This window comes from Haliotis rubra, unplaced genomic scaffold (assembly GCF_003918875.1).
Source record: "Haliotis rubra isolate DU_JTF1 unplaced genomic scaffold, ASM391887v1 Scf41, whole genome shotgun sequence".
Classification (NCBI taxonomy): Eukaryota; Metazoa; Mollusca; class Gastropoda; order Lepetellida; family Haliotidae; genus Haliotis; species Haliotis rubra.
The window spans coordinates 1599177-1626434 of NW_025767091.1; the positions used below are offsets into that span (position 1 = coordinate 1599177).

Below are 27258 nucleotides of genomic sequence, written 5' to 3' on the forward strand. Positions count from 1 at the left end.
CTTCAGAGTAATCTTTTACGTAGATGGCGACGTAGATGGCCAACAGCATCCAGGTAGACGAGTGTTGCTTTAGTTTCTCAGCATATGTTGCTAACACCGTAATCCCAAAGGGGGCCCCGCTATAAAACAGGTTTCCTGAAACGACTAATAGAAGAGGACGTTACTTTGCAAGGCACTTCTTGGATTTGTGTATTCTTGAGCCATGATATTTATTCATTTTTACCCATGATAGACAGAGGACAGTACGCGAAGAGACTTACACATATTGAAAGAAATATGAAAAAGAAGGGAAACAGGTCGAGTGGGTAATGAGATATGGTGACAGCACGACTTACTTCAAGCGAGTGTGGTGGATGTTGGAGTAGTAGTGGTGGTCAGATTAATTGAAATAATCGAAGATTGGTCGCAGTGACTTTTCTCGTAATTGAACACGACCAATCTTGGAAAACTTGTTTGCATTAACAACAATTTTTCACAAGGCTGGTTTTGTCTGTGTCATTAAATTTACATTTCATAAGCACTACAAGCTCGTTCCAAGTCATGATTGAATTTATCTTAAAGAATCCAGGAAATATGTGTTCCTAACATACTAATCATCATTTAAATATGCAAAATTTGCAAATGGACTTTAAGCAATTTGCAAAAAACCCAAAATACTGCATGTTTTTTTCTATATTTTTCTGTGTGCATTAACAAAAAATAACAGGGACATTTAATAAATGATGCTAACCAATTATTTTCGATGATTGATCGGTTGTAATGGACCAATCATCAATTATTAGATTTCAACCAATTCCCAACACTATAGAGTAGAGGACATGGGTGATCACGTGGAGCTAATGGACCCGGTACTTGTTGTTACCTTGCCTGACCCTCGCCATAAAAGAATAAAACAAGGGCTGGTCGGCTCCGAGTCTAACGTAGCTGAGTTGGGGATCCATTGTACCTAGGTGGGCCAGCACTATAGAACCGGCATAAGTTCGGACTACAAGCAGCCACTTTCTTATAAACATTTAATTAACGCAGCATTGAAACCCCATTAATTAAATCCCAGCCATATAATTTTGTTTTGATACTGTGTTGTTTTCTGTGATGGCAACTAGACACCCCTTCTTTCCGTGATCACATTCCGAAAAAAACTGTAACCGCTTATATGCAGATAGTTTGTAGACTCATAAGTAGCCAGAGGGGCTACATGGCCCACTGAAGTGCACATTCGTCATTTGTCCTGAAGGTTTCACCTAAATTATTCTTAACATCATTCCAGCTTGGTGAGTGCTTCTTTGTGCCAAACCTGTGTTTATCAACTTATAATCAAACAGTGTCGAGATGAAAAACAAATCCTCAGAGATAAATACAAATCTGGGGTCCTTTTGGGGTTGCTGAAGTTAGAATTATCTTAGAGTTACTCCCCTTTAGTTCACTCCTGCATAGGAAAACACCAAAGTGAATATATCCGGTTTCGACATGTGTTTAGAAATTTCATAAACGTGTTAGGCGGAATAGTTTGTTTACGGAAATAATCACATTTATTTTAATTCGAAACTATGGCGTCGAACGAAGATGCATTAGATGACGAGAAACGTCCGCAGTTTGGTAACCGATACCTCACCGACGCTAAGAATGTGTTTGAACACAATGCATGGTAAACATAGAAAGTGATCAAATCTAATCAGTATGCTACAGAACTTCCATTGATCTTTATTAATATGCTTCACAGACAAATACAAGCACGCTTTCATCTGGTTATTTTCGTTCCATGTTGGCTAGATTAAATGTTGTTCTCTTTGAAGAAACGTTGTCACATCAATTTGTGTGTTTATCCTTCCAGCATCTGTTAAGAACGGTAGTACCTTGTAGCAAAGCAAGTATGAAAATGTTATATGGTCAGGTGTAGTCATTGACAGTAATTGAGAAAATATGAATGGACTTGCTAGAAGAGTGTATGGTAGCAGAGTGCTCAGTCATGTTTTCAAACTGTCCACAAAACACCGAGCATGTTCAAACCACAAACATAAGATTAGACCAAATCAGCCTCAAGCTGGTAGAAGGGGCAGACCTTTGACCGATGAAAGTCGAGTATGGGAATTCAATAACTGGTAAATATAAACTGACCTTTATTGCTGTCTGGGTAGTTTTGATATTGAAGAAAAGTTATAAATCTGCATTGATTGGAGCCAAAATTGAAGTAAAAATTTGCAAATGAATAAAGAAAAATCCAATGAATGTTTTCAAACACTTAGAGAGAAACACTTACAAAAACCTGTGTGAGATTTCTGTGTTTGTCTATCAATAGAGGACTTAACATGTACGTGAGACAGTTCCCCGTCTATAGGGTTCTTCTTGACCACAACTTTGAGGCTTTTTTAGGCTTTCCACAAGCTGACAGTGACACACATTGATGAAATTCAGTTACTGCTCAGAGAAGCTGTACAGCAAACTCACATGCATTACCATCACAAACATACTGAGGAATATATTCAAAACAGATAAATTATGATGTAGTTATATTACGTCATTGCTGTGTTTATTATGCATTGAATATGACATTTATCACCCATTTATTGGATCATAGTAATTGTTAATAGTATTTGAAAACCCCAAATGAAAGAGTAAGGGTGCAAATAGGTATCTAAGGGGCATTGCAGTAGATAGATGTGTGTATTGAAATAACAAGATGAGTGTGATAATTGATTGTCTTGTCCAGACTTGATTATTGAAAGGCCGCTGAACTATAGCTGGAAAATTTCCATGAACAGTGTGAAGGATGTTGAGAAAGTTTCTCTTTCTCATGTTAAATGTCTTATAAATTTGTCTATGTTTTAACTGCTTTTTAAGAGAAATCAGTAATTCATCTTTTAACCAAATTCAAACACTACAGGTTCATGCTAGGAATATAAGTGAAGAACAAGGTTCTTAGTGATACAAATGTGTCTGTCTCTGTGACAGGGACAATGTTGTGTGGGACTCGAGTCAAGAAGAAGAGGCCCGGAAGAAGACCCAGCAACAGCTAGCAGAAGCTCTCCCACAGGAGACCACAGGTATGTACAGGTGACAGAAGCCCTCCAACAGGAGACCATAGGTATGTACAGGTGACAGAAGCCGTCCCACAGGAGACCATAGGTATGTACAGGTAGTAGAATCTCTCCCACAGGAGACCACAGGTATGTACAGGTGACAGAAGCCCTCCAACAGGAGACCATAGGTATGTACAGGTGACAGAAGCCCTCCAACAGGAGACCATAGGTATGTACAGGTGACAGAAGCCCTCCCACAGGAGACCATAGGTATGTACAGGTGACAGAAGCCCTCCCACAGGAGACCTTAGGTATGTACAGGTGACAGAAGCCGTCCCACAGGAGACCATAGGTATGTACAGGTCTCGTCCCACAGGAGACCATGGGTATGTACAGGTGACAGAAGCAGATCCCACAGGAGACCATGGGTATGTACAGGTAGCAGAAGCTCTCCCACAGGAGACCATAGGTATGTACAGGTGACAGAAGCCCTCCCACAGGAGACCATAGGTATGTACAGGTGACAGAAGCCCTCCCACAGGAGACCATAGGTATGTACAGGTGACAGAAGCCCTTTCCAACAGGAGACCATAGGTATGTACAGGTGACAGAAGCCCTCCAACAGGAGACCATAGGTATGTACAGGTAGTAGAATCTCTCCCACATGAGACCATAGGTATGTACAGGTGACAGAAGTCTTACAACAGGAGACCATGGGTATGTACAGGTAGTAGAATCTCTCCCACATGAGACCATAGGTATGTACAGGTGACAGAAGCCTTACAACAGGAGACCATAGGTATGTACAGGTGACATAAGCCCTCCAACAGGAGACCATAGGTATGTACAGGTGACAGAAGCCTTCCAACAGGAGACCATAGGTATGTACAGGTAGTAGAATCTCTCCCACAGGAGACCATAGGTATGTACAGGTGACAGAAGCCCTCCAACAGGAGACCATAGGTATGTACAGGTAGTATAATCTCTCCCACAGGAGACCATAGGTATGTACAGGTGACAGAAGCCTTACAACAGGAGACCATAGGTATGTACAGGTGACAGAAGCCCTCCAACAGGAGACCATAGGTATGTACAGGTGACAGAAGCCCTCCCACAGGAGACCATAGGTATGTACAGGTGACAGAAGCCCTCCCACAGGAGACCATAGGTATGTACAGGTGACAGAAGCTCTCCAACAGGAGACCATAGGTATGTACAGGTGACAGAAGCCCTCCAACAGGAGACCATAGGTATGTACAGGTGACAGAAGCCCTCCCACAGGAGACCATAGGTATGTACAGGTGACAGAAGCCCTTCAACAGGAGACCATAGGTATGTACAGGTGACAGAAGCCGTCCAACAGGAGACCATAGGTATGTACAGGTGACAGAAGCCCTCCCACAGGAGACCATAGGTATGTACAGGTGACAGAAGCCTTACAACAGGAGACCATAGGTATGTACAGGTGACAGAAGCCGTCCAACAGGAGACCATAGGTATGTACAGGTAGTAGAATCACTCCCACATGAGACCATAGGTATGTACAGGTGACAGAAGCCGTCCAACAGGAGACCATAGGTATGTACAGGTGACAGAAGCCGTCCCACAGGAGACCATAGGTATGTACAGGTGACAGAAGCCCTCCAACAGGAGACCATAGGTATCTACAGGTGACAGAAGCCTTACAACAGGAGACTTTAGGTATGTACAGGTGACAGAAGCCTTACAACAGGAGACCATAGGTATCTACAGGTGACAGAAGCCGTCCCACAGGAGACCATAGGTATGTACAGGTGACAGAAGCCGTCCCACAGGAGACCATAGGTATGTACAGGTGACAGAAGCCTTACAACAGGAGACCATAGGTATGTACGGGTAGAAGAATCACTCCCACATGAGACCATAGGTATGTACAGGTGACAGAAGCCTTACAACAGGAGACCATAGGTATGTACAGGTAGTATAATCTCTCCCACATGAGACCATAGGTATGTACAGGTGACAGAAGCCTTACAACAGGAGACCATAGGTATGTACAGGTGACATAAGCCCTCCAACAGGAGACCATAGGTATGTACAGGTGACAGAAGCCCTCCCACAGGAGACCATAGGTATGTACAGGTGACAGAAGCCCTCCCACAGGAGACCATAGGTATGTACAGGTGACAGAAGCCGTCCAACAGGAGACCATAGGTATGTACAGGTGACAGAAGCCTTACAACAGGAGACCATAGGTATGTACAGGTGACAGAAGCCCTCCCACAGGAGACCATAGGTATGTACAGGTGACAGAAGCCCTCCAACAGGAGACCATAGGTATGTACAGGTGACAGAAGCCTTACAACAGGAGACCATAGGTATGTACAGGTAGTAGAATCTCTCCCACAGGAGACCATAGGTATCTACAGGTGACAGAAGCCCTACAACAGGAGACCATAGGTATGTACAGGTGACAGAAGCCCTCCAACAGGAGACCATAGGTATGTACAGGTGACAGAAGCCCTCCAACAGGAGACCATAGGTATGTACAGGTGACAGAAGCCGTCCCACAGGAGACCATAGGTATGTACAGGTGACAGAAGCCCTTCAACAGGAGACCATAGGTATGTACAGGTGACAGAAGCCCTCCAACAGGAGACCACAGGCATTTACAGGTAGTACTTCCTCTTCCACAGGAGACCACAGGTATGTACAGGTGACAGAAGCCGTCCAACAGGAGACCATAGGTATGTACAGGTGACAGAAGCCTTACAACAGGAGACCATAGGTATGTACAGGTGACAGAAGCCCTCCCACAGGAGACCATAGGTATGTACAGGTGACAGAAGCCCTCCAACAGGAGACCATAGGTATGTACAGGTGACAGAAGCCCTCCCACAGGAGACCATAGGTATGTACAGGTGACAGAAGCCCTCCAACAGGAGACCACAGGCATTTACAGGTAGTACTTCCTCTTCCACAGGAGACCACAGGCATGTACAGGTGACAGACGCCCTCTGTCGAGAGACCATAGATAAGTACATGTGCCAACAAATTGTTGCCTCAATTATTACCGTGCCCATTGTGACATATCATATTGCAGAACATAAACTACTGTGTCGTCACTTGAGTAAAGTGCGGGAATATTTGTTTCAGAGATGTATGAAGAGAAGGCAGATCATTTCTGGGACGAATTCTACAACATTCACACCAACAGGTTCTTCAAGGATCGTCATTGGCTGTTTGTTGAGTTCCCAGAGTTAGACTCGGCCAATGACAAGACAGAATCCCTGACAACAGGAAACAGGGAAGCAGGGAATGGTGGGAAGACTGAATACTTAGATGTTGCCCAGGGAGTTGAGAATATTTCCCTGACAGCGACTGAGTCTCCAGTAGATTCTGACAGGGTAGAGGCGTATCCCGGAGAAAATGCTGACTTCAGAATATTTGAGGTAAATTCATTATTGCTCTTATCACGTCGTACCAAATAACATTAAAAGAAATTACTTTTTGCCCAGTCTTGTCTGTGAAAGATCATCAGTTTATGTTGTTTTTGAGATAGAGAAATTAGTGATGCTGCGCTCACTTGTGCTGAGAACTATGAGCTTTAGCCCTGACTGGCTCATTAGAAAGTTCAGTGTGTCAGATCTTGATGAATACATGAATCTTTAGTAAGATGAACTGATTCAACCGAATTGTGGTCGAATTGTGAAAAGGTATTTTAGTAATGAAACTCTGAGTCTTGTGTTCAAGCTGGAACTCATTGTTTGTTAGCACAGGTGGCCCTGGTGGCTCAGTCCTAGGCAGAGCAATTTATCACACAGAGTTGTGTCCCTTTAGCATAGCAAATCTCATATTGTCCATGATAATTAATGTTTTGTGGTTTGAAATCACAATATCCCTGTTCACGTTTCACAGAAGTCATTCATGTTTAAGACCTGAAGTAGTCCAGGCCTTACTCTCAAAACTAGCTGACATACACATCTGTATGTGCATGGAATAGGAACATATTACTTCACATTTGGAAACTCACTGACATTGTGCTGAATATTGGCCTCTGTGGAGGTTTAGATAAATCCTTGTAAAGACATTATTCTTGTTTTTTTTGTTTCCAGGTTGGATGTGGTGTGGGTAACACCGTCTTCCCCATCCTGCAGACAAACAAGTGAGTCACATGACTTCATCTGGAACTTATTTCTTAATTTTTGTCTAAGCCAAGTACAGTACTCTTATTTTAGTTTGTTGTTTAACACCACAATCATCTCTATGAAGGTGGCCTTGAAATAAGCGACACTGGACTTGACAAACAAGCCGTCACTATAAGGACCAACATCACACGTAAGGTCACCATGACATGCAATGAGTACAGAAACCACTGACCACTCGTCTATTTGACAAGCATTGGTTGCTGGGGACCTATACTATTCCCATATTCCCCCATGGTTTATAGGGAATACCAACACCTTGAGCATGGTTTATAGGGAATACCAGCACCTTAAACATGGTTTATAGGGAATACCAGCACCTTGAGCATGGTTTATAGGGAATACCAGCACCTTGAGCATGGTTTATAGGGAATACCAGTGCCTTGAGCATGGTTTATAGGGAATACCAGCACCTTGAGCATGGTTTATAGGGAATACCAATGCCTTGAGCATGGTTTATAGGGAATACCAACACCTTGAGCATGGTTTATAGTGAATACCAACACCTTGAGCATTGTTTATAGGGAATACCAACACCTTGAGCATGGTTTATAGGGAATACCAACACCTTGAGCATGGTTTATAGGGAATACCAACACCTTGAGCATGGTTTATAGGGAATACCAGCACCTTGAGCATGGTTTATAGGGAATACCAACACCTTGAGCATGGTTTATAGGGAATACCAGCACGTTGAGCATGGTTTATAGGGAATACCAATGCCTTGAGCATGGTTTATAGGGAATACCAGCACCTTGAGCATGGTTTATAGGGAATACCAACACCTTGAGCATGGTTTGTAGGGAATACCAGCACCTTGAGCATGGTTTATAGGGAATACCAACACCTTGAGCATGGTTTATAGGGAATACCAATGCCTTGAGCATGGTTTATAGGGAATACCAACACCTTGAGCATGGTTTATAGGGAATACCAGCACCTTGAGCATGGTTTATAGGGAATACCAACACCTTGAGCATGGTTTATAGGGAATACCAACACCTTGAGCATGGTTTATAGGGAATACCAGCACCTTGAGCATGGTTTATAGGGAATACCAATGCCTTGAGCATGAGCATGGTTTATAGGGAATACCAACACCTTGAGCATGGTTTATAGGAATACCAGCACCTTGAGCATGGTTTATAGGGAATACCAACACCTTGAGCATGGTTTATAGGGAATACCAGCACCTTGAGCATGGTTTATAGGGAATACCAACACCTTGAGCATGGTTTATAGGGAATACCAACACTTTGAGCATGGTTTATAGGGAATACCAACACCTTGAGCATGGTTTATAGGGAATACCAGCACCTTGAACATGGTTTATAGGGAATACCAACACCTTGAGCATGGTTTATAGGGAATACCAACACCTTGAGCATGGTTTATAGTGAATACCAACACCTTGAGCATGGTTTATAGGGAATACCAACACCTTGAGCATGGTTTATAGGAATACCAACACCTTGAGCATGGTTTATAGTGAATACCAACACCTTGAGCATGGTTTATAGGGAATACCAACACCGTTGAGCATGGTTTATAGGGAATACCAACACCTTGAGCATGGTTTATAGGGAATACCATACCACGTTGAGCATGGTTTGTAGGGAATACCAACACCTTGAGCATGGTTTATAGGGAATACCAACACCTTGAGCATGGTTTATAGGGAATACCAACACGTTGAGCATGGTTTATAGGGAATACCAACACCTTGAGCATGGTTTATAGGGAATACCAGCATGTTGAGCATGGTTTATAGGGAATACCAACACCTTGAGCATGGTTTATAGGGAATACCAACACCTTGAGCATGGTTTATAGGGAATACCAACACCTTGAGCATGGTTTATAGGGAATACCAGCACCTTGAGCATGGTTTATAGGGAATACCAACACGTTGAGCATGGTTTATAGGGAATACCAACACCTTGAGCATGGTTTATAGGGAATACCAGCACCTTGAGCATGGTTTATAGGGAATACCAACACCTTGAGCATGGTTTATAGGGAATACCAACACCTTGAGCATGGTTTATAGGGAATACCAGCACCTTGAGCATGGTTTATAGGGAATACCAGCACCTTGAGCATGGTTTATAGGGAATACCAACACCTTGAGCATGGTTTATAGGGAATACCAACACGTTGAGCATGGTTTATAGGGAATACCAACACGTTGAGCATGGTTTGTAGGGAATACCAACACCTTGAGCATGGTTTATAGGGAATACCAACACGTTGAGCATGGTTTATAGGGAATACCAACACGTTGAGCATGGTTTATAGGGAATACCAACACCTTGAGCATGGTTTATAGGGAATACCAACACCATAAACATTGTTTATAGGGAATACCAGTGCCTTGAGCATGGTTTATAGGGAATACCAACACCTTGAGCATGGTTTATAGGGAATACCAACACCTTTGGAGCATGGTTTATAGGGAATACCAACACCTTGAGCATGGTTTATGGGGAATACCAACACCATAAACATGGTTTATAGGAATACCAACCGTTGAGCATGGTTTATATGGGAGTACCAACACCTTGAGCATGGTTTATAGTGAATACCAACACCTTGAGCATGGTTTATAGGGAATACCAACACGTTGAGCATGGTTTATAGGGAATACCAACATGGTTTATAGGAATACCAGCACCCGTTGAGCATGGTTTATAGGGAATACCAGCACCTTGAGCATGGTTTATAGGGAATACCAACACCTTGAGCATGGTTTATAGGGAATACCAACACACCTTGAGCATGGTTTATAGGGAATACCAACACGTTGAGCATGGTTTATAGGAATACCAACACCTTGAGCATGGTTTATAGGGAATACCAGCATGTTGAGCATGGTTTATAGGGAATACCAACACCTTGAGCATGGTTTATAGGGAATACCAACACCTTGAGCATGGTTTATAGGGAATACCAACACCTTGAGCATGGTTTATAGGGAATACCAAGCACCTTGAGCATGGTTTATAGGGAATACCAACACCTTGAGCATGGTTTATAGGGAATACCAACACCTTGAGCATGGTTTATAGGAATACCAGTGCCTTGAGCATGGTTTATAGGAATACCAACACCTTGAGCATGGTTTATAGGGAATACCAATGCAACACCTTGAGCATGGTTTATAGGGAATACCAACACCTTGAGCATGGTTTATAGGGAATACCAACACCAGCATGGTTTATAACCAGCATGAGCATGTTTATAGGGAATACCAGCACGTTTTGAGCATGGTTTATAGGGAATACCAACACCTTGAGCATGGTTTATAGGGAATACCAGCACGAGCATGGTTTATAGGGAATACCAACACCTTGAGCATGGTTTATGGGGAATACCAGCACACCATAAGCATGGTTTATAGGGAATACCAGCACCTTGAGCATGGTTTTATAGGGAGAATACCAACACCTTGAGCATGGTTTATAGGAATACCAGCACCTTGAGCATGGTTTATAGGGAATACCAGCACCTTGAGCATGGTTTATAGGGAATACCAAGCCTTGAGCATGGTTTATAGGGAATACCAACGCCTTGAGCATGGTTTATAGGGAATACCAACCTTGAGCATGGTTTATTGAGCATGGTTTATAGGGAATACCAACACCTTGAGCATGGTTTATAGGGAATACCAGCACCTTGAGCATGGTTTATAGGGAATACCAACACCTTGAGCATGGTTTATAGGGAATACCAGCACCTTGAGCATGGTTTATAGGGAATACCAGCACCTTGAGCATGGTTTATAGGGAATACCAACACCTTGAGCATGGTTTATAGTGAATACCAACACCTTGAGCATGGTTTATAGTGAATACCAACACCTTGAGCATGGTTTATAGGGAATACCAACACCTTGAGCATGGTTTATAGGAATACCAACACCTTGAGCATGGTTTATAGGGAATACCAACTTGACACGTTGAGCATGGTTTATAGGGAATACCAACACCTTGAGCATGGTTTATAGGAATACCAGCATGGTTTTGAGCATGGTTTATAGGGAATACCAACACCTTGAGCATGGTTTATAGGGAATACCAACACCTTGAGCATGGTTTATAGGGAATACCAACACCTTGAGCATGGTTTATAGGGAATACCAACACCTTGAGCATGGTTTATAGGGAATACCAGCACCTTGAGCATGGTTTATAGGGAATACCAACACCTTGAGCATGGTTTATAGGGCGTTGAGCATGGTTTATAGGGAATACCAACACCTTGAGCATGGTTTATATAGGAATACCAACACCTTGAGCATGGTTTATAGGGAATACCAGCACCTTGAGCATGGTTTATAGGGAATACCAACACCTTGAGCATGGTTTATAGGGAATACCAACACCTTGAGCATGGTTTATAGGGAATACCAATGCCTTGAGCATGGTTTATAGGGAATACCAACACCTTGAGCATGGTTTATAGGGAATACCAGTGCCTTGAGCATGGTTTATAGGGAATACCAACACCTTGAGCATGGTTTATAGGGAATACCAACACCATAAGCATGGTTTATAGGGAATACCAGCACCTTGAGCATGGTTTATAGGGAATACCAACACCTTGAGCATGGTTTATAGGGAATACCAGCACCTTGAGCATGGTTTATAGGGAATACCAGCACCTTGAGCATGGTTTTATAGTTTATAGGAATACCAACACCTTGAGCATGGTTTATAGGGAATACCAACACCTTGAGCATGGTTTATAGGAATACCAACACCTTGAGCATGGTTTATAGGGAATACCAACACCATGAGCATGGTTTATAGGAATACCCCTTGAGCTTTGAGCATGGTTTATAGGAATACCAACACCTTGAGCATGGTTTATAGGGAATACCAACACCTTGAGCATGGTTTATAGGGAATACCAATGCCTTGAGCATGGTTTATAGGGAATACCAACACCTTGAGCATGGTTTATAGGGAATACCAACACCTTGAGCATGGTTTATAGGGAATACCAACACCTTAAACATGGTTTATAGGGAATACCAGTGCCTTGAGCATGGTTTATAGGGAATACCAACACCTTGAGCATGGTTTATAGGGAATACCAACACCTTGAGCATGGTTTATAGGGAATACCAACACCTTGAGCATGGTTTATAGGGAATACCAGTGCCTTGAGCATGGTTTATAGGGAATACCAACACCTTGAGCATGGTTTATAGGGAATACCAACACCTTGAGCATGGTTTATAGGGAATACCAACACCTTGAGCATGGTTAGGGAAAACCAAACATGGTTTATAGGGAATACCAGTGCACCTTGAGCATGGTTTATAGGGAATACCAGCACCTTGAGCATGGTTTATAGGGAATACCAGCACCTTGAGCATGGTTTATAGGGAATACCAACACCTTGAGCATGGTTTATAGGGAATACCAGCACCTTGAGCATGGTTTATAGGGAATACCAATGCCTTGAGCATGGTTTATAGGGAATACCAATGCCTTGAGCATGCACTAGTGTGTGACAATGTTGTGTGGGACTCAAGTCAGGAGGAAGAGGCCAGTGCCTTGAGCATGCACTAGTGCATGGATATGTGCACCATATAAATATCCAATAATAATAATAATAATATATGTATGAGCCAGATTCAGAGGGTACAGGTGCCCTGGTGTTCTTGGTGTGCCGATATGCTGTGCAGAGTTGCTCCCCTTTGGTGTTGATCATGGCATCAAAGATTTGCTCCCTTTTTTATAAGTCTTTGGTCTGTCAGCATCGCGCATGTCTGATGTCACAGAAGTCACTTTGGGCTGTCTGTTTGTAAAGGTATGCTCTTGCGTGTAATGATAAAATTCCACCTGTATATGTAGATGCTTTTCTTTCAGTGATTCAAAGCTGATGGTGTACTGCTGTGATTTTTCTTCCACTGCAGTTCAGATTGTCAAGGTCAGTTATTTAAAGCATCCAGTAGGCAAGCTATTTGACCTAAAATGGTGTATAGATTCTAAAAGTATATAATGGTGGTTAAGATGAACATTTTGGATATGTGGGTACTCCAAAGGAAGCTGCAGCATCTTTCAAGACTATTATACAAATGTTAAGAATATCCAATTATTATGAAGTGTTGATTAACAAATAAATCAATCTGAAAAGTTTGGGGCCAATTTTCCCCTTGTGGTAAGAGAGATATAATATTTGTGAAAAATGGAACCTTTTTGAAGAACACACATTTTGTCCAGGAAATTATTTTTGAATCAAACTGCCAATGTTTTGTCTCCATGGAAACAAAGTGTATGACTGCTGTTTCACTGTAGGAACACACAGACTACAATCCACATCGCTGTCATGCCTTCGTCTCTGACATCAGTGACACCAACACTGTGCTGCCGATGCCAGACAACAGCCTTGACCTTATCATCATGATCTTTGTTCTGTCTGCCATCAACCCACAGAAGTGAGTTTGTGGACATTATATATATATGTCAATCATGAAATGATTTCATATATTTGAAACATTTATGGATAGAAAAAAATTGCTGTGAAATGACTCATATTTTCAATCACTGACAAGGAACACAGTCCCCTGATGGAATATTTTACATAACAATCTTCACCTGTCTTTCTGGAATAGCATAAGAATCCAGTTTACCATGCAGGAGTTGTCTCCCTTCATAAATCAGACCTGTCAATGGATGGTTTAGCTTCAGAAAACATATGCTGTCATCTCTTATATTCTCTTCAAAGTCTTTCAGTCAACACTTAGTACTGCAACTTTTGGAGTATCTATTAAAAAAATATGTGTACTTTCCCAGAATGCAGTTTGTGATAGATCGGTTGTCCCGCCTGTTGAAGCCGGGGGGACAGATCTTGTTCCGAGACTATGGACGCTACGACATGGCACAGCTGAGATTTAAAAAGGTACTTCTTTCATTCCCAAAAATATTTCCTGTAAACATTCTGTTTTGTGGCAGACATTTACAAAAGTTTACATAGTTGACACAACCATGTAAGTGAATATGTCCAAGTTATTGAGTCTGTTTGAGTCATTCTTCAGAGTCATTGAAAGGAAAGATTATAATTACTTGGTATACAATCTTCAGTATTAATATTAGATGAGGCACAACTGGCACGCTCTAAGGCACCATTAGTGGCCATACACAGTTTTCTCCCTTGTACTTATGCAGGATTCACTGTAGTTGTAACCATGATTTACCCCCCTAAGTTTGTTCCAAGGTTTGTCAGAACCATACCCTTTGGTGAATTGTGTTTGACAATTGCTAATGTTTCAGGTCGATGTCTGTCCGAGAACTTCTATGTGAGGGGGGATGGCACACGCGTCTATTTCTTCACCCAAGGTTTGATCTGACTCTTGATACTCTAACGGTCTGTGTTGTTTTCATTTCACTAAGTCAGGGACACTATTAGCACAAGGTAAACAACAAACATATGTCAGGTAGCAATATCCAAAGCCCTGTTACTCAAAGCAATGTTAACACAATATAATTGCAAGGTGGTTTTGAAGTATTTGCTTTACTCATAGTCCCTGACATTTTATTGACTCATGTTGATATTTTCTGTCAAATATAGCAAATGTTACATTATCTGTGAGTCCTATTTTAGACAATAAACTGAAGTAAAAAATACTAAAAATATTCCACCCTTTGTCTCATGGATGGTATATAGCATTAAATAATGATGTAATATTTCACACTTTCAGAGGAACTACGTGATATGTTCTCCAAGAGTGGCTTGGTGGAGAAACAGAATCTGATTGACCGGCGCCTGCAGGTGAACCGAGGCAAGCAGCTCAAGATGTACCGTGTGTGGATCCAGTGTAAATACCAGAAACCTGGACTGGATGCCGGTACACGGCAGGAGTCGACAGACACGGCGGGAGAAGAGGCACCTCAGGACTGTGTAGAGACACCTATTGACAAGGCACCGTGCCCTGTAGACACTCAGTCAGGGAGGAGTTCTAGATGACCTCGGGGTGAGGTGTTGGGAGATTTGAGGCCCCATGACAGGGCACAGTGTCCTGTAGACAGTCAGTCAGAGACGAGTTCTATTAGGTGGGGGCAAGCTGCGGCAGAAGAGTACAGGGCTTGAGTGTCGTGAAGAGAGCAAGTCAGGGACAGGTTCTTGATGACCACCTCCTCCACAAGTCCTCTTTACCAGTACGAATTGTATGGCTGAACACATAGTCCTTGTACTTTGTGGAGGAAACTCAGATAAAGTGTAATGTTCATGGCAAAGCCTTGTGATCTTCTGTTGGGAGCAAGGTGCTGAGAGAAGAGACTCAAGTGACAGGGCACCACGCCCTGTAGACAGCAAGTCAGGCACCTTGTCCAAGTCAAGTACAAAGTCTACATGACCATGTGTTGGGGTGAGGTGTCTGGATACTCTAGGGCCCATGACAGGCCACCACGCCCTGTAGACAGCAAGTCAAGTACAAAGTCTACATGACCATGTGTTGGGGTGAGGTGTCTGGATACTCTAGGGCCCATGACAGGCCACCGTGTCCGGTAGACATTCCAAGACATGTTCTCAATGACCTTATGTCGGTTGTAAGTCCAATGTGATGGCAGGTTTTTATTGTACAAGTCTGGACAACCAGGTCGTCACGATATGGCTGCAATATTGCCGATGTGACGTTAAATATTAACTCTCTCACTCACTCACTCACTCACTGGACAACCAGGGAATTACTTCAGAATTGTTTCAGAACTATTTGATTCTGAACTACCAACATCTACAGAATATACATAAAAGTCAATCAAATCACCAGCTTTTGTGTTTGAAATGTTTCCTGTTTTTCTGATCTTATGTTCAAGGTTAGTTAGCACAATGCTTTTGTTGGTTTCACCAGACTTGTAGATGTAATAACTTCCTGCTGCTCTCCTCCCACGTTCAGCTGAGGCACCTTGATGTTACTGGAGAGTTGTTCGCAGCAGTGTTAAACCCAACCTACTCACCCTATCACAGAAAGTGACGGGGACAAAATTGTTTTCATAGAAAACAAACACATCCATCTTATTTTCAAAGTCATTTATTACAAGATCAGTATATACAAAAATAGGCCCTGAGCGCCTTGAAAGACATGTGGTTTTCGTTTCCGGATCATTTCATGGTGGATGTTCCAACGTTTGGACAGGAGCTGGGTGTCTTGTGACCACCACGTGTCTTGTTTGTCACAACCTTCCTGAAAAATATGAAAAATCCATTTAAGTTTTTAACCTTGTTGTAAGCATTCTGGCATACAATCAGGTCACTCAGGAAGAAAGCGCACTCAGTATGTTTTGAATGTGTTTTTGCCCTAGGTTCCTCTGTCACTGGTGAATTGGTTCTGTGCTTATGTTATCTACCTTACACTCTGCTTTAATGTCATGCAGTAGGGGGAGCAGTGGGGTAGCCTAGTGGTTAAAGCGTTTGCTCATCATGCTGAAGACCGGGTTCGATTCATCACATGGGTAAAATGTGTAAAGCCCATTTGAGGTGTCACCCACCATGATATTGGTGGAATATTGCGAAAAGCGGTGCAAGACTAAACTCACTCACTCACTCACTCGTACAGTAGGAAGGTTCCCACCTACTCAGTAGAGAGAGTAGGGCTCATTTGACCACCTGACCCGTGAATATCTGGGGTAGAATAGGTCTTCAGCAACCCATGCTTGCCACAAAAGGCGACTATGCTTGTCGTTAGAGGCGACGAACGAGATCGGGTGGTCAGGCTCGCTGACTTGGTTGACACGTCATCGGTACCCAATTGCGCAGATCGATGCTCATGCTGTTGATCACTGGATTGTCTGGTCCTGACTCGATTTTTATAAACCTCAGCCATATAGCTGGAATATTGCTGAGTGCGGTGTAAAACTAAACTCACTCACTCATTTGACCACCTTTTCAATTACATTTTGTCATGTTTCACAACACCAGCCAATGTTACACCCATAACATGTGCAATTTTTCAGAGGTAACCCACAGAAAGAGTGTCTACCCACTCCTAAACTACTGGCGATGGGAAGATCCCATAACCTATTAACTAACTTTAATACACATGCGCCAAAGATTTTGGACAGTGCATGCAGAGTTGCATCCCTTGTGCATGCCATAATCCAATACTCCTTGGTTTTCCGCATCACATCTGTGCTTGTTGGTGTTACCATGAACAAGTCCAGCCTTGTGTTTCCTGTGTTCAGGAACGATGCTTTCTGCCATTTATTGAGAGTTTGGGTATTGAGTTAAGCCTTTTTGTTGGTTACAACTCTTAGAGCTGCTAGTCCACCAACCCAGCAAGGACAGAGATGTGAGAAATCCACACCATCTCAAAACAACCACCACTAACCCACGAGCAATAAGTCCGATTTTCTGCTAACTGCAAGCAATATTTACCTGAACGAATTCCACATTCACTTAAGTGTCAGATGTGTCTTCACCACCCACCAGGCCACCCAAACCCAAAGAGTTCATGACGGGTTAGAGGCTACATAACATCAGGGATAATCTACTTATATAGTCTCCCTGATAACTTGCAAGACAAGCCCGGTTAGAATCCCCAAATGTCTTATACAATATGGCGCAGGAGTTCTCTGTATTGATTGGTAACACCATAGGCGCCCGACTCTGACATATTTATAAGTATGACCTATATGTATAAGATATAAGTGTATATATTATACATATAGGTCATACTTATAGATATATCAGAGTCGGGCGCCTATGGGTAACACCACCCGAAAAACATTTCCTCTTCACAACCTAAGCTACATGAAATGATCACAAAGTCCAGATAAAAGAACACTAACAGACTTGAAATGTTGCAAATTAATTGGAACATGTAACATCCACCTAGCTTCACGAATACACGCTGACATCTGACGATGTGCTCATCTAACAGGAACAGACATTTACTTCCGTTTTCGCCCAGGTGGGACTTTGGTGATTTCACTTACATTTCACTGCTTGGTTTGGGTTCGCTGTCGTGTTTTTTAAATGCGGACTTCTTCGACTTTTTAGAATGCTTCTTTTTGGTGAATTTCTTTCCTCTGAAGGGGCTGAGGGACCTGGAAAGAAAAGCGGGTTTTTTTGTTATTGGGAGCGCTCCACGTAAAATAATGAAAAGTATCCAAATTTGAGGTTTGTATACTATTCTAAGATGCATCGCTAAAAGATCAAAGGCGCCGACAGTAGTTCATCAGTACACTTTTTTTGCATTACGTCACACAATTTTGACGTCACTAGTTTGTTTCCTGGATTAATTCCTGTGTGTATTAAATTTGGCATCTTAGAAAAGAAATACAGTTCGATCTACCCCCATGTATAGTGTATTTCTTAGATATTGTAGGGCTTCTTCTGGATCAAATACTAGTATGTCAGAGTGGTGTCTCAATGCTTCATTAAAGTTTGAAACAACTAGGTCCAGGGAAATAAAATCATCAAAATTCGAATTTCAAATTACTGTTACTCTCCTATTTTAGCTCATTTTACCTATACTTGCGAGAGTGGATTTGTTGAGGCCCCTTAGAACAGTGGCTGTGTAAGTCTCAAATCACGGAAGGAAACTGTTAAGTTAATTTCGATTTTGAAAATTTTAAATGCTGTCACGACCATCCATTCCTACATTGGGAAACACCCCGCTCTTTAATTAACGATAAGTTTCCTTCCACTTGCTGAAACCGACCTATCGCGACTTGAAGACAGCTTCGCCTGAAGAGTTAAAACTTCAACAGTCCTCAGTCTGTAAATGAGTATCTAAAGATAATTCGCTAAAAGATCAACTCGGCGATACAGTACACTTTTTGCATTACGTCGCCATTCTCGCCTGTTCCCTCGCAATCAAACGTACCCTCGGTAACTGACGTCACGATGCATGTCAGTTGTCATTGCCTAGGGCCCGTGAAGATCCGGGGTAGAATAGGTCTTCAGCAACCCATGCTTGCCACAAAAGGCGACTATGCTTGTCGTAAGAGGCGATTAACGGGATCGGGTGGTCAGGCTCGCTGACTTGGTTGACCCATGTCATCGGTTCCCAATTGCGCAGATCGATGCTCATCACTGGATTGTCTGGTCCAGACTCGATTATTTACAGACCACCGCCATATAGCTGGAATATTGCCGAGTGCGGCGTAAAACTGAACTCACTCACTGTCATTGCCTAGTACACTCTCCCACGGTACAACTAACTCCGTAACAGCCCCTCCCGTTTCTTGGTTTGTCTTCGCGCTTTAACCCCCTGGGTGCCACAGGGACATATACCCACATATAACTATGTCCTTCCTCTTCAACCCTCACTTAGAAGTCCAATAATATTCTAAAGATATTACGCACACAAATATACTTCACAGTTTCGAATTCTGCGGGAAATTTTTTGTTTCTTGATACCATCCACTATTATCTTAGACAAAGGTAAAGTGCTTAAAATAACATTTCAAAATAGGCTTCATCGCAAATGTCGCCATTTTTGACACAATAGGAAATCGCGACATCTAGGGAGTTTACTATAATAGTACAGTGCAAAACTGGGCTGTACTTCTTCACACTTTACATGGGGGAAGAATGAATGGTATTACTTTAAATGACTGAGCGTACAAAAAGGAGAACTTTCTCCGATGATTTCCCCCCTTTGCGAAAGTCAGCCCCGATGATCTTTTCTCAATATACCAAGCTGACTACAAGGTTGGACACAGTTTCGATTGCTCCATATCCCCCTTGATGCCGAGAGGGGGATATACAACAGACACTCCCCTGTGGACCCATATTCCCTCATCTCTTGTCAACAAGGGAAACAAATAAGCTTGGCTGATCACTGCGTACATAGAGAATACTACACTGGGTCTCATTACATACGAATTATACGAAACGAGTGTCCTTCCTGTGGTATCTGATAGAGCGAAAGGTCAGATACCACAGGAAGGACACTCGTTTCGTATAATTCGTATGTAATGAGACCGAGTGTGGTATTTTCGTCTTACATGCAGTAAATTGACAAAATAGCGTAATTTTGTTATGTTTTTGGTTTCAAACCGAAACCGGTTTCATAAAGAGGTTGCGGAAGAGTTTTGTACGGTAGTACAATATTTGCATGACGTCACACTGTAATGACGTCACTGCCTTGGTAACCGACATCACGATGCATGTCAGTTGTCATCGCCTCGTACAGCCTGCTACAATAAACTACTCCGTAGCACCCCGTTTCTTGGTTTGCAGTTGCTTCATTCGGCTAACATCACTGGTGGAAACATTGCGTTTATGTTTTTCGACGGATATAATGTCTCAGTTCGACTCACAGTTAAACAGCGACACGGCAACGTTCGCGATGTTTACATTCCCACAATGCATTTAAGTTGTAGAATGAATGAATTCACGTGTTTGTTATGAATGAAGAAATTGTTACGTCAGAATGTGACCTAGTTGAGAGGTCATCGGTTATCCAATCAAATCGTTAGAATCTCAGGTCAAGTCGTTACGACACAGGTCAACGCAATACGACGCTCGTGTGACGTACGAGATTAGTATGCAACTACCCATACGTGGTGCAAGCACCAGTTTGAAATATTTTCTTTTTTCACTAATCCGCTCATATTTATTTGTATTACGGGCTGCTGGGGTGTTAAGTGTTGTGTATTTTGTTTTTTTCTCATTTTTTAAATTTACATATATATTTTTGTCATTCAGTAAGTTGCACCCTTACATAGAAAAGTGTTTTATTAGTATTTTTTATTTCGAAGCGGTAATAATGCATTACACTAGACACGCCAGTCGTGTTTGTGCCGGTTCTGTCAATGCATTCTATTTATTAGGATTAATTCAAGGGGTTAGGGTTAGGGTTAGGGTTAGGGCTAGGGCTAGGGCTAGGGCTGGGGCTAGGGCTAGGGCTAGGGCTAGGGCTAGGGTTAGGGTTAGGGTTAGGGTTAGGGTTGGGGACCTAATGCAATATAGTAGGTACATGTCCGGTGGTTCGGTCAATGCATTCTATTTATTAGGATTATTTCAAGGGGTTAGGGTTAGGGTTAGGGCTGAGGGTTTAGGGTTTAGGGTTAGGGTTAGGGACCTAATCCAATATAGTAGGTACATGTCCGGTGTAATACGTGAGTACCATTTGATGTTTTTCCTTTTTGCATTTTAATACTTTTTTTTCACACAAAAACGGGAAACCAAAAACGTCGAAAGTATATTATGAAATGGGTTAATGTAGAAATTTTGGGCTAATGGAAATTGGCCTGGAATTTGCACTGTAGCCTCTTTCACACGCAACATAAATTTTGTAAAGTAATGATTCGAAGGCTAACTCACCCTCGTGCCGTCACTACACATGCTCATGTCTCCCTCGTTCCTTTTTGCGATCCACATTATCCTTACAGTGTTCCCTACATCACTTTTCTGTCACAAAATCACAGATTTATATAAAAGCGCGTCATTCATGCATACACTGTGAAATCTACGTCTGACGCCTGACGTCAACAACCCTTTTCCGTTTGAGGCATATCGGCTCATTCCACGCCACACGTTAATTTGAATATTACGGAATGGGACGAGTGTGCCAAATGGCATCGGATCCAGTCGGCAACTGTCCGTAGAATATAATCGCACGACACCAAGTCTACCCGTAGCATTCGTAATTGTCCGTGACCTATTCGACTCTTTCCGTTCATTTCCGTGACATCACAGGAATGACTCGATAAATTTGCACAGTGTGCAACAGTGTGGACGTAGCTCAGTCGGTTAGCTGTCGAGCTAACAATCCGAAGGTCGCGGGTTCGCGTCCGACGGGTTCTCACAAACTAGTTGCTTGTCTTAATGACATGTGACCTACGGCAGAGATCGTCCTCACGAAAAGTTGTGGTGCTGTATTCTAAAGGTGCACCATCTCCGCTTTTGATTGTGTATTGATGAAAGCAGTGTGCTACGAATTTTTTTTATTTGGCATCGTTACCGAAAGTGTGAGCGAAGAAAATACAGCCTGATATCTGAACGACATAAGTATATATGAATTGGATGTGTGTGCTTATGCATAACGTTATACGCTCAATCTCAAAAATAACTCGCAATAAATGTCGAAAAAGGATTTTGTTCTATGACGTCAAACGACGACAGAGAGGCCATACACGTATAAAGATAAGGGGTCATAACTCCCACATGCTTAACACTAGGTCAATGTAACTCAGAATACTTGGAGAGAATTTGTTGTGGATATGGACGCTATATTATCGTTATGGTTTGTTCACCATGAACCAAACTATGCTAGTACAAGTTCCACAATGTGACCGGATATGTTTTGATAGTTGCACAATTCATAAGAAAATATGACAAAGTACTACATGAGAAAGCACGTAATAGCGATTTGGATGGCCCTATCTGATATATAATTTAGTTCTTAGATTCCCATATTCTCCTGTTAGTGTAGATGTATTTTGACTAATTTTGCATCATTATTAATAGAGTACTAGCCATATCTTCAAATGTAATGAAATTACTGAAAATAATACCACTGGATGCGGAAGTATTTTGTGACGCAGTTTCATAGGATCTGAAAAGTGAACGTTGCATTGGATCTACGGTCCTCCAACTATAACTTTATGTTCAGATGTAGAATACATTTAGATCTGCTGACACTTGTCTAAAGGTACGAGATTGTGCATACAACACTAACATTGTCAATTTCCTATTACAAGTATGTTCAAACCAACTAATTATCAAACGTTCATAAATCTATAAACTACGCAGTGTAAGATCTGAATTGTGATGATTTGTTTACATTTTAAACAAGTAGAGTTTGCTCCGCCTTCGTTTTCACACCTTATCTATATTGCTCAATTTCATATAACCACTTTGTATTGATGACAAGACCATATTGCTTAAAAAGCCTACCCATGTTGATTTAATATTTGGTGAAAATTGATGAACAAAGAGTTTGCCGAGGTGTTGATGCATCACATCAAAAGTTTTCTTGTTGCTGTACTAAAGTGTCTCCAGGACACATTCAGCATTTTCTAAGTGAATAATTCAATACTTATATATCGCCACAAAATATTATAAATTCATTTTCCGCCTTACTACTGATTTTGTGCCAGTGTTTGCACACCTACCCACTCTAAGACACACATACCTTTCTAACGTCATCCGCGAGGAAAGTTTAGAATATTTGCAATACGAGATTTAATTTGTATGCGTGGCTCGACCGATGTCCACATGTATAAATTACCTGCATATTTGTGTCGTTCATACATCAGTGATGATTTTATTCGCTCACAGTTTTCTGACAAGCATATAATAAAAATCTTTGTCGCATAGGGAATTAGGGTATGTATTTGAAAAGCGACGATCCTTTCACGCAAATAAAACGAATATTTACGTTTACTCAAGGATACGTCTTTGGTTTACTATTATTTTTCGTGAATATTGATATCAAATATGTACAATAACAGAAAGTAAGAATTTTGAAAAAGAAGTTTCCAGAAAATAAGAACAATTTATATTTCCAAAGATCTTTCAAGCGCCTGCATGACCGATTTTTGAAAACGATACAAAATATGTTTTGGACGTCTTCCGATGAAGGACAGCGCGGCCGTCTAAAAATAGCAACCAATGGAACATGACATAACATTATATGCGAGACGGGGCCCAGCTTATACCCATACGTTGACCTCGTGGGTAATAACTGCGGCTACGTAGACGTAATCACGGAAGGTTTTGCTTTTACGTCAAATTATCTCGGCTGCTCCTTAAGTTGCTGTAAGTGGTGTGACGATACCATACCTTCTCTCCACCGACTCGGGACTACTGAAGCCCTGTTCTCTCATTCTCCTCCGGTACCGCCTCCTCCACGAGTCCTCTTTACGTGTACGGGCCCGACTCCGGTCGTACACGTAGTCTTCGTAGTCGCTGGAACAAGACGTACGTGACGTAGAGAGAGTGGAGGAAACTCAGGTAAAGTGTAACGTTCATGCTAAGCCTTACTCTAATTCCTGGGCCCCGCTGCACAAAGCTACAAGTAAAGTGATCCTAACTGCGGTACCATGCTTTAACCCCCTGGGTGCCACAGGGACATATATGTCCTTCCCCTTCAACCTTTACTTTGAAGCCCAATAAAAATCAAAATATCCCACTCACACAAATACACTTCACAGTTTCGAATTCTGGGGGGAGATTTCCTGTTTCTTGATACCAGCCACTATTATTTTACACAAAGCTCAAGTGCTCAAATGACCTTTCAAAATAGGCTTCAAGGGGGTTAACATGGGACCGTCGTAGCGTTGATATGGTCTTGAACAACGGAGCGCCGATTTCCGAATCATTATTCAACCACTCCTTGGTCTTACTGATAACATATTACAAAACATATCTATATTTATCATACAATGGATAGTGTTCTCGGCAGGATAAAGCCAACGGATATTTTAGGTATCCGTTGGGGTCATATACGGATATCGATGCAAATTAGAGAGGTCATATGCAAATTTCAGTGACTACTTTCACAGTGTTAAATAACATGGCGTCAAGGGTCGGCGGTCGTGTCCGGATTGACGGCCGTGGTTACGGTACTGTCAGTGCTTTGATCCCAGAAAATTCATGCCTGGTTTTGATAGATGGAGTAGATTACAAAGCGAAGATAGAAATTCATAGGCTTACGAATATACCAACATCAGTTCCCCGACCGACTGTCAGTGTTAGCGAGAGAACGATGCACAGTGTCACGCTAACATTAAAGCGTATTTGGTTGTTCAAAAGGTTAATTGAAGGTTTCTGAAGTTCCACGTGAGTTTGGTTTTACTTAGATTTGTTGACAACAATACGTTCTTTAGCATAAAAGTTTACTGGGAACTAGATGAGCGCTGAGTGATCAGGAGAAAATTATGTCACCGGGCTTGTGACGTAACGTATTACTCCGCACATATTTGTGACGTCATAGACATTCATCCATTTGTGGCATTTGAAATCGCATTTTTTAAAATTATAAAGCAAAAATGACATTGTATGATAAATAGGTTACCACACTCGAGTGTTTTGGGATGGTTAATTCATCTAAAATAAGGTCGTACAAACAAGCTAGACAGATGAGATGTCAGTCGGTCTGTCAGCTGCACTCACGCACTCTATCGAGGATAGACTTATATTTAGTCCAAGAAATATACTTATCTTATTCCCTTAAAATCTTTTTAAATAATCCAAATGAACCTTAATTTCAGTATCAAGAATTGAGGCAATCTTGACAAATTAGTCTTGTCTTGAGGAGAACTATTTGGTTTATTTTCTTGGACCTGGGAGACAGAGTATATCGAGAACAAAAACAGCAGATTGCCTTTAGCAATCATGGACTACACATTCATTTCACATAGAGAATATATCCGAATAGTTACGTTTTTTACCCAGAAACTTATTTTTACAAAATGCTTTTTATGTTAATACCTTCATAAAAGCAAAAACGTAGTTAATTTTCATGAATAACTTCACAGACCTGTCGACCACAATGCGAAATAAGAGTCAAACGGCAGTATTTGCGTCCCTACTTTGGCGGTTTCCGTAACAATATACTGCCAAACCCAGCTTCCTTATTGATACGCGTACACGCGCGAATTCAGTAATTCAACTGGCTATCATGATTCATGGAATTACCAATTCTCTCCAGCAATTTTTTAAAACTTGTAAATAGTTGGCAAAAGATGTCATTGTTGCAATGAGAATGTCATCACAGCTGTGATATTGTTTAGCATGTATATTATCTCTTTTTTGAAACTCTTCGCCACAGCTAGACAATCTCCTCCATTCATTGTGACTCTTTGTTTACTAACTAAACACTTTTGCATGTATCATGGGACCTTCTATTATCGTGGTAGTTAATGTTGTCGCCATCGGGGTTATGAACGGCTACTGACATTTAGCATTTATATTTTCAGTTGACTGATCTTTAATCTTCATTTCTGTCACAAATAATGTGACACATGTTCGCAACTCGTTTAATACCATTGCGGCAATTCCGATTGTCTCGTTTGACCAAGAAATTGAAGCAACTCTCTATTATCGCGGTATTGCTACTTTCTTACTATGGCACGCGGTACAAGCAGATGACACTGTGAAACGTTTACTAAGACAAGTAACGAATCTAAATAGTTTGATCATTAAAAAATATTTAGGAATTTCATTCACATTAGTAATATCATCATGCTTTTAACCCAAACATCAGAAACTTCTATTCATTTGGATACAAGGTAACAATAACGTTACAAAATATTGTTTTTCCGGCTTAAAACGTACCATAACAAGTTGCTGCCGTGTGCAGAGTGAAGTTGCATAATACGTCACTTCCTGTTATATTTTTAGCACGGAAAATATGCAAATGACCTTATAGTTGTCGCAGGATTGCTTTTGATGAAGTAAGTTTTGATTCATGCTAGATGTAAGGGCAGTAGGGGTCATACTAGTTTCAAAATGTTCTAGAACTTATTGAAAAGATGAATACTTTAATATTTCTCCGATTACACATAACATTCCAATGAAATAAATGACTTTTTCAAGAGCGATGAATATATTTTACGTAATTTGCATATGTAAACAGCCGATGCGGGTCTTGGTGTTTCTGCTTTCCCGATGTTTTTGCGTGCCGCGATAATAGAGAGCCCGCGATAATAGAGAGTCCCAGTATATATGGTGCCACAGGGACAAAAATATAACTGGATTCTTCCAATTTTTCTTTCATTAGTAGTACATTTGAAATGAGATCATCAGTTATGTTCTGACAAGAAAACAAACGAAGGATTATTAAAATCTACATTACCTTTCATCTGTTGCAAAGGTGCTAACGCTTTCGTGACTGCTCGATGAGGAAGCCATAGTTGTTATGAGGGGTAGTGATGCCGACACTGCACTGTGACGTCATAACGTTATGACGCTGTTGTAAACAATTACGTCACGCTCCTCTCGTCAAACGAAGTCGTTCATGCGCATAGAAGAGTTGCGGACATGTAGACTAACGCTTAGTCTCTGAATACATTAGTTTGACAGAAACAAATAATTCAAATTGAAAAGTTGCCATAGTGAGTTGTGAGATTCAGAACCTGAGGAAATCTAGA

At 41.6% G+C, this 27258-nt stretch overlaps 2 protein-coding genes and 1 long non-coding RNA gene across 6 annotated transcripts; 2 read left to right on the forward strand and 1 right to left on the reverse strand.

Moving 5' to 3' along the window:
• The first annotated feature begins 1438 nt into the window (after positions 1–1438).
• On the forward strand, positions 1439–15594 carry LOC124288007 (tRNA N(3)-methylcytidine methyltransferase METTL2-like). 4 transcript variants are annotated; one of them, XM_046724521.1, is made up of 9 exons: positions 1439–1645; positions 2950–3041; positions 6153–6448; positions 7112–7161; positions 13081–13141; positions 13510–13649; positions 14008–14112; positions 14483–14550; positions 14913–15594. In XM_046724521.1, the coding sequence occupies exons 1-9, from the start codon at positions 1548–1550 to the stop codon at positions 15176–15178; spliced, it is 1176 nt and encodes a 391-aa protein (XP_046580477.1). In that variant the 5' UTR covers positions 1439–1547; the 3' UTR covers positions 15179–15594. The 4 variants fall into 4 exon arrangements, 3 of the variants coding, with proteins under 3 accessions (XP_046580477.1, XP_046580476.1, XP_046580478.1); XR_006901356.1 differs by having other exon boundaries at positions 1510–2099; positions 14483–14626; positions 14913–15029; XM_046724520.1 differs by having other exon boundaries at positions 1510–2099.
• Positions 15595–15602: 8 nt separating this feature from the next.
• LOC124288009 lies at positions 15603–15976 on the forward strand. The gene is made up of 2 exons (XR_006901358.1): positions 15603–15809; positions 15894–15976. It is a non-coding gene; the product is annotated as an uncharacterized LOC124288009 (long non-coding RNA).
• Positions 15977–16225: 249 nt separating this feature from the next.
• On the reverse strand, positions 16226–27041 carry LOC124288008. Its single transcript, XM_046724523.1, has 4 exons — positions 26964–27041; positions 23948–24073; positions 18145–18255; positions 16226–16394 (listed from the first exon to the last, which is right to left on the reverse strand). Exons 1-4 carry the CDS (start codon positions 27017–27019, stop codon positions 16313–16315), a joined length of 375 nt encoding a protein of 124 aa, XP_046580479.1. The 5' UTR covers positions 27020–27041; the 3' UTR covers positions 16226–16312.
• Positions 27042–27258: the final 217 nt, after the last annotated feature.

Excerpts from the sequence above, each read along its gene's own strand:
- LOC124288007 (XM_046724520.1), top strand. The coding sequence starts at position 1,921 with ATGAATGGACTTGCTAGAAGAGTGTATGGTAGCAGAGTGCTCAGTCAT. Across the intron at positions 13,650-14,007 it reads TCTGCCATCAACCCACAGAA|AATGCAGTTTGTGATAGATC; the intron begins GTGAGTTTGTGG and ends GTACTTTCCCAG. Across the intron at positions 14,113-14,482 it reads GCACAGCTGAGATTTAAAAA|AGGTCGATGTCTGTCCGAGA; the intron begins GGTACTTCTTTC and ends TGCTAATGTTTC.
- LOC124288008 (XM_046724523.1), bottom strand. The coding sequence starts at position 27,019 with ATGGCTTCCTCATCGAGCAGTCACGAAAGCGTTAGCACCTTTGCAACA. Across the intron at positions 18,256-23,947 it reads CCCGAGTCGGTGGAGAGAAG|GTCCCTCAGCCCCTTCAGAG; the intron begins GTATGGTATCGT and ends TTTTCTTTCCAG. Across the intron at positions 16,395-18,144 it reads CCCAAACCAAGCAGTGAAAT|GAAGGTTGTGACAAACAAGA; the intron begins GTAAGTGAAATC and ends CATATTTTTCAG.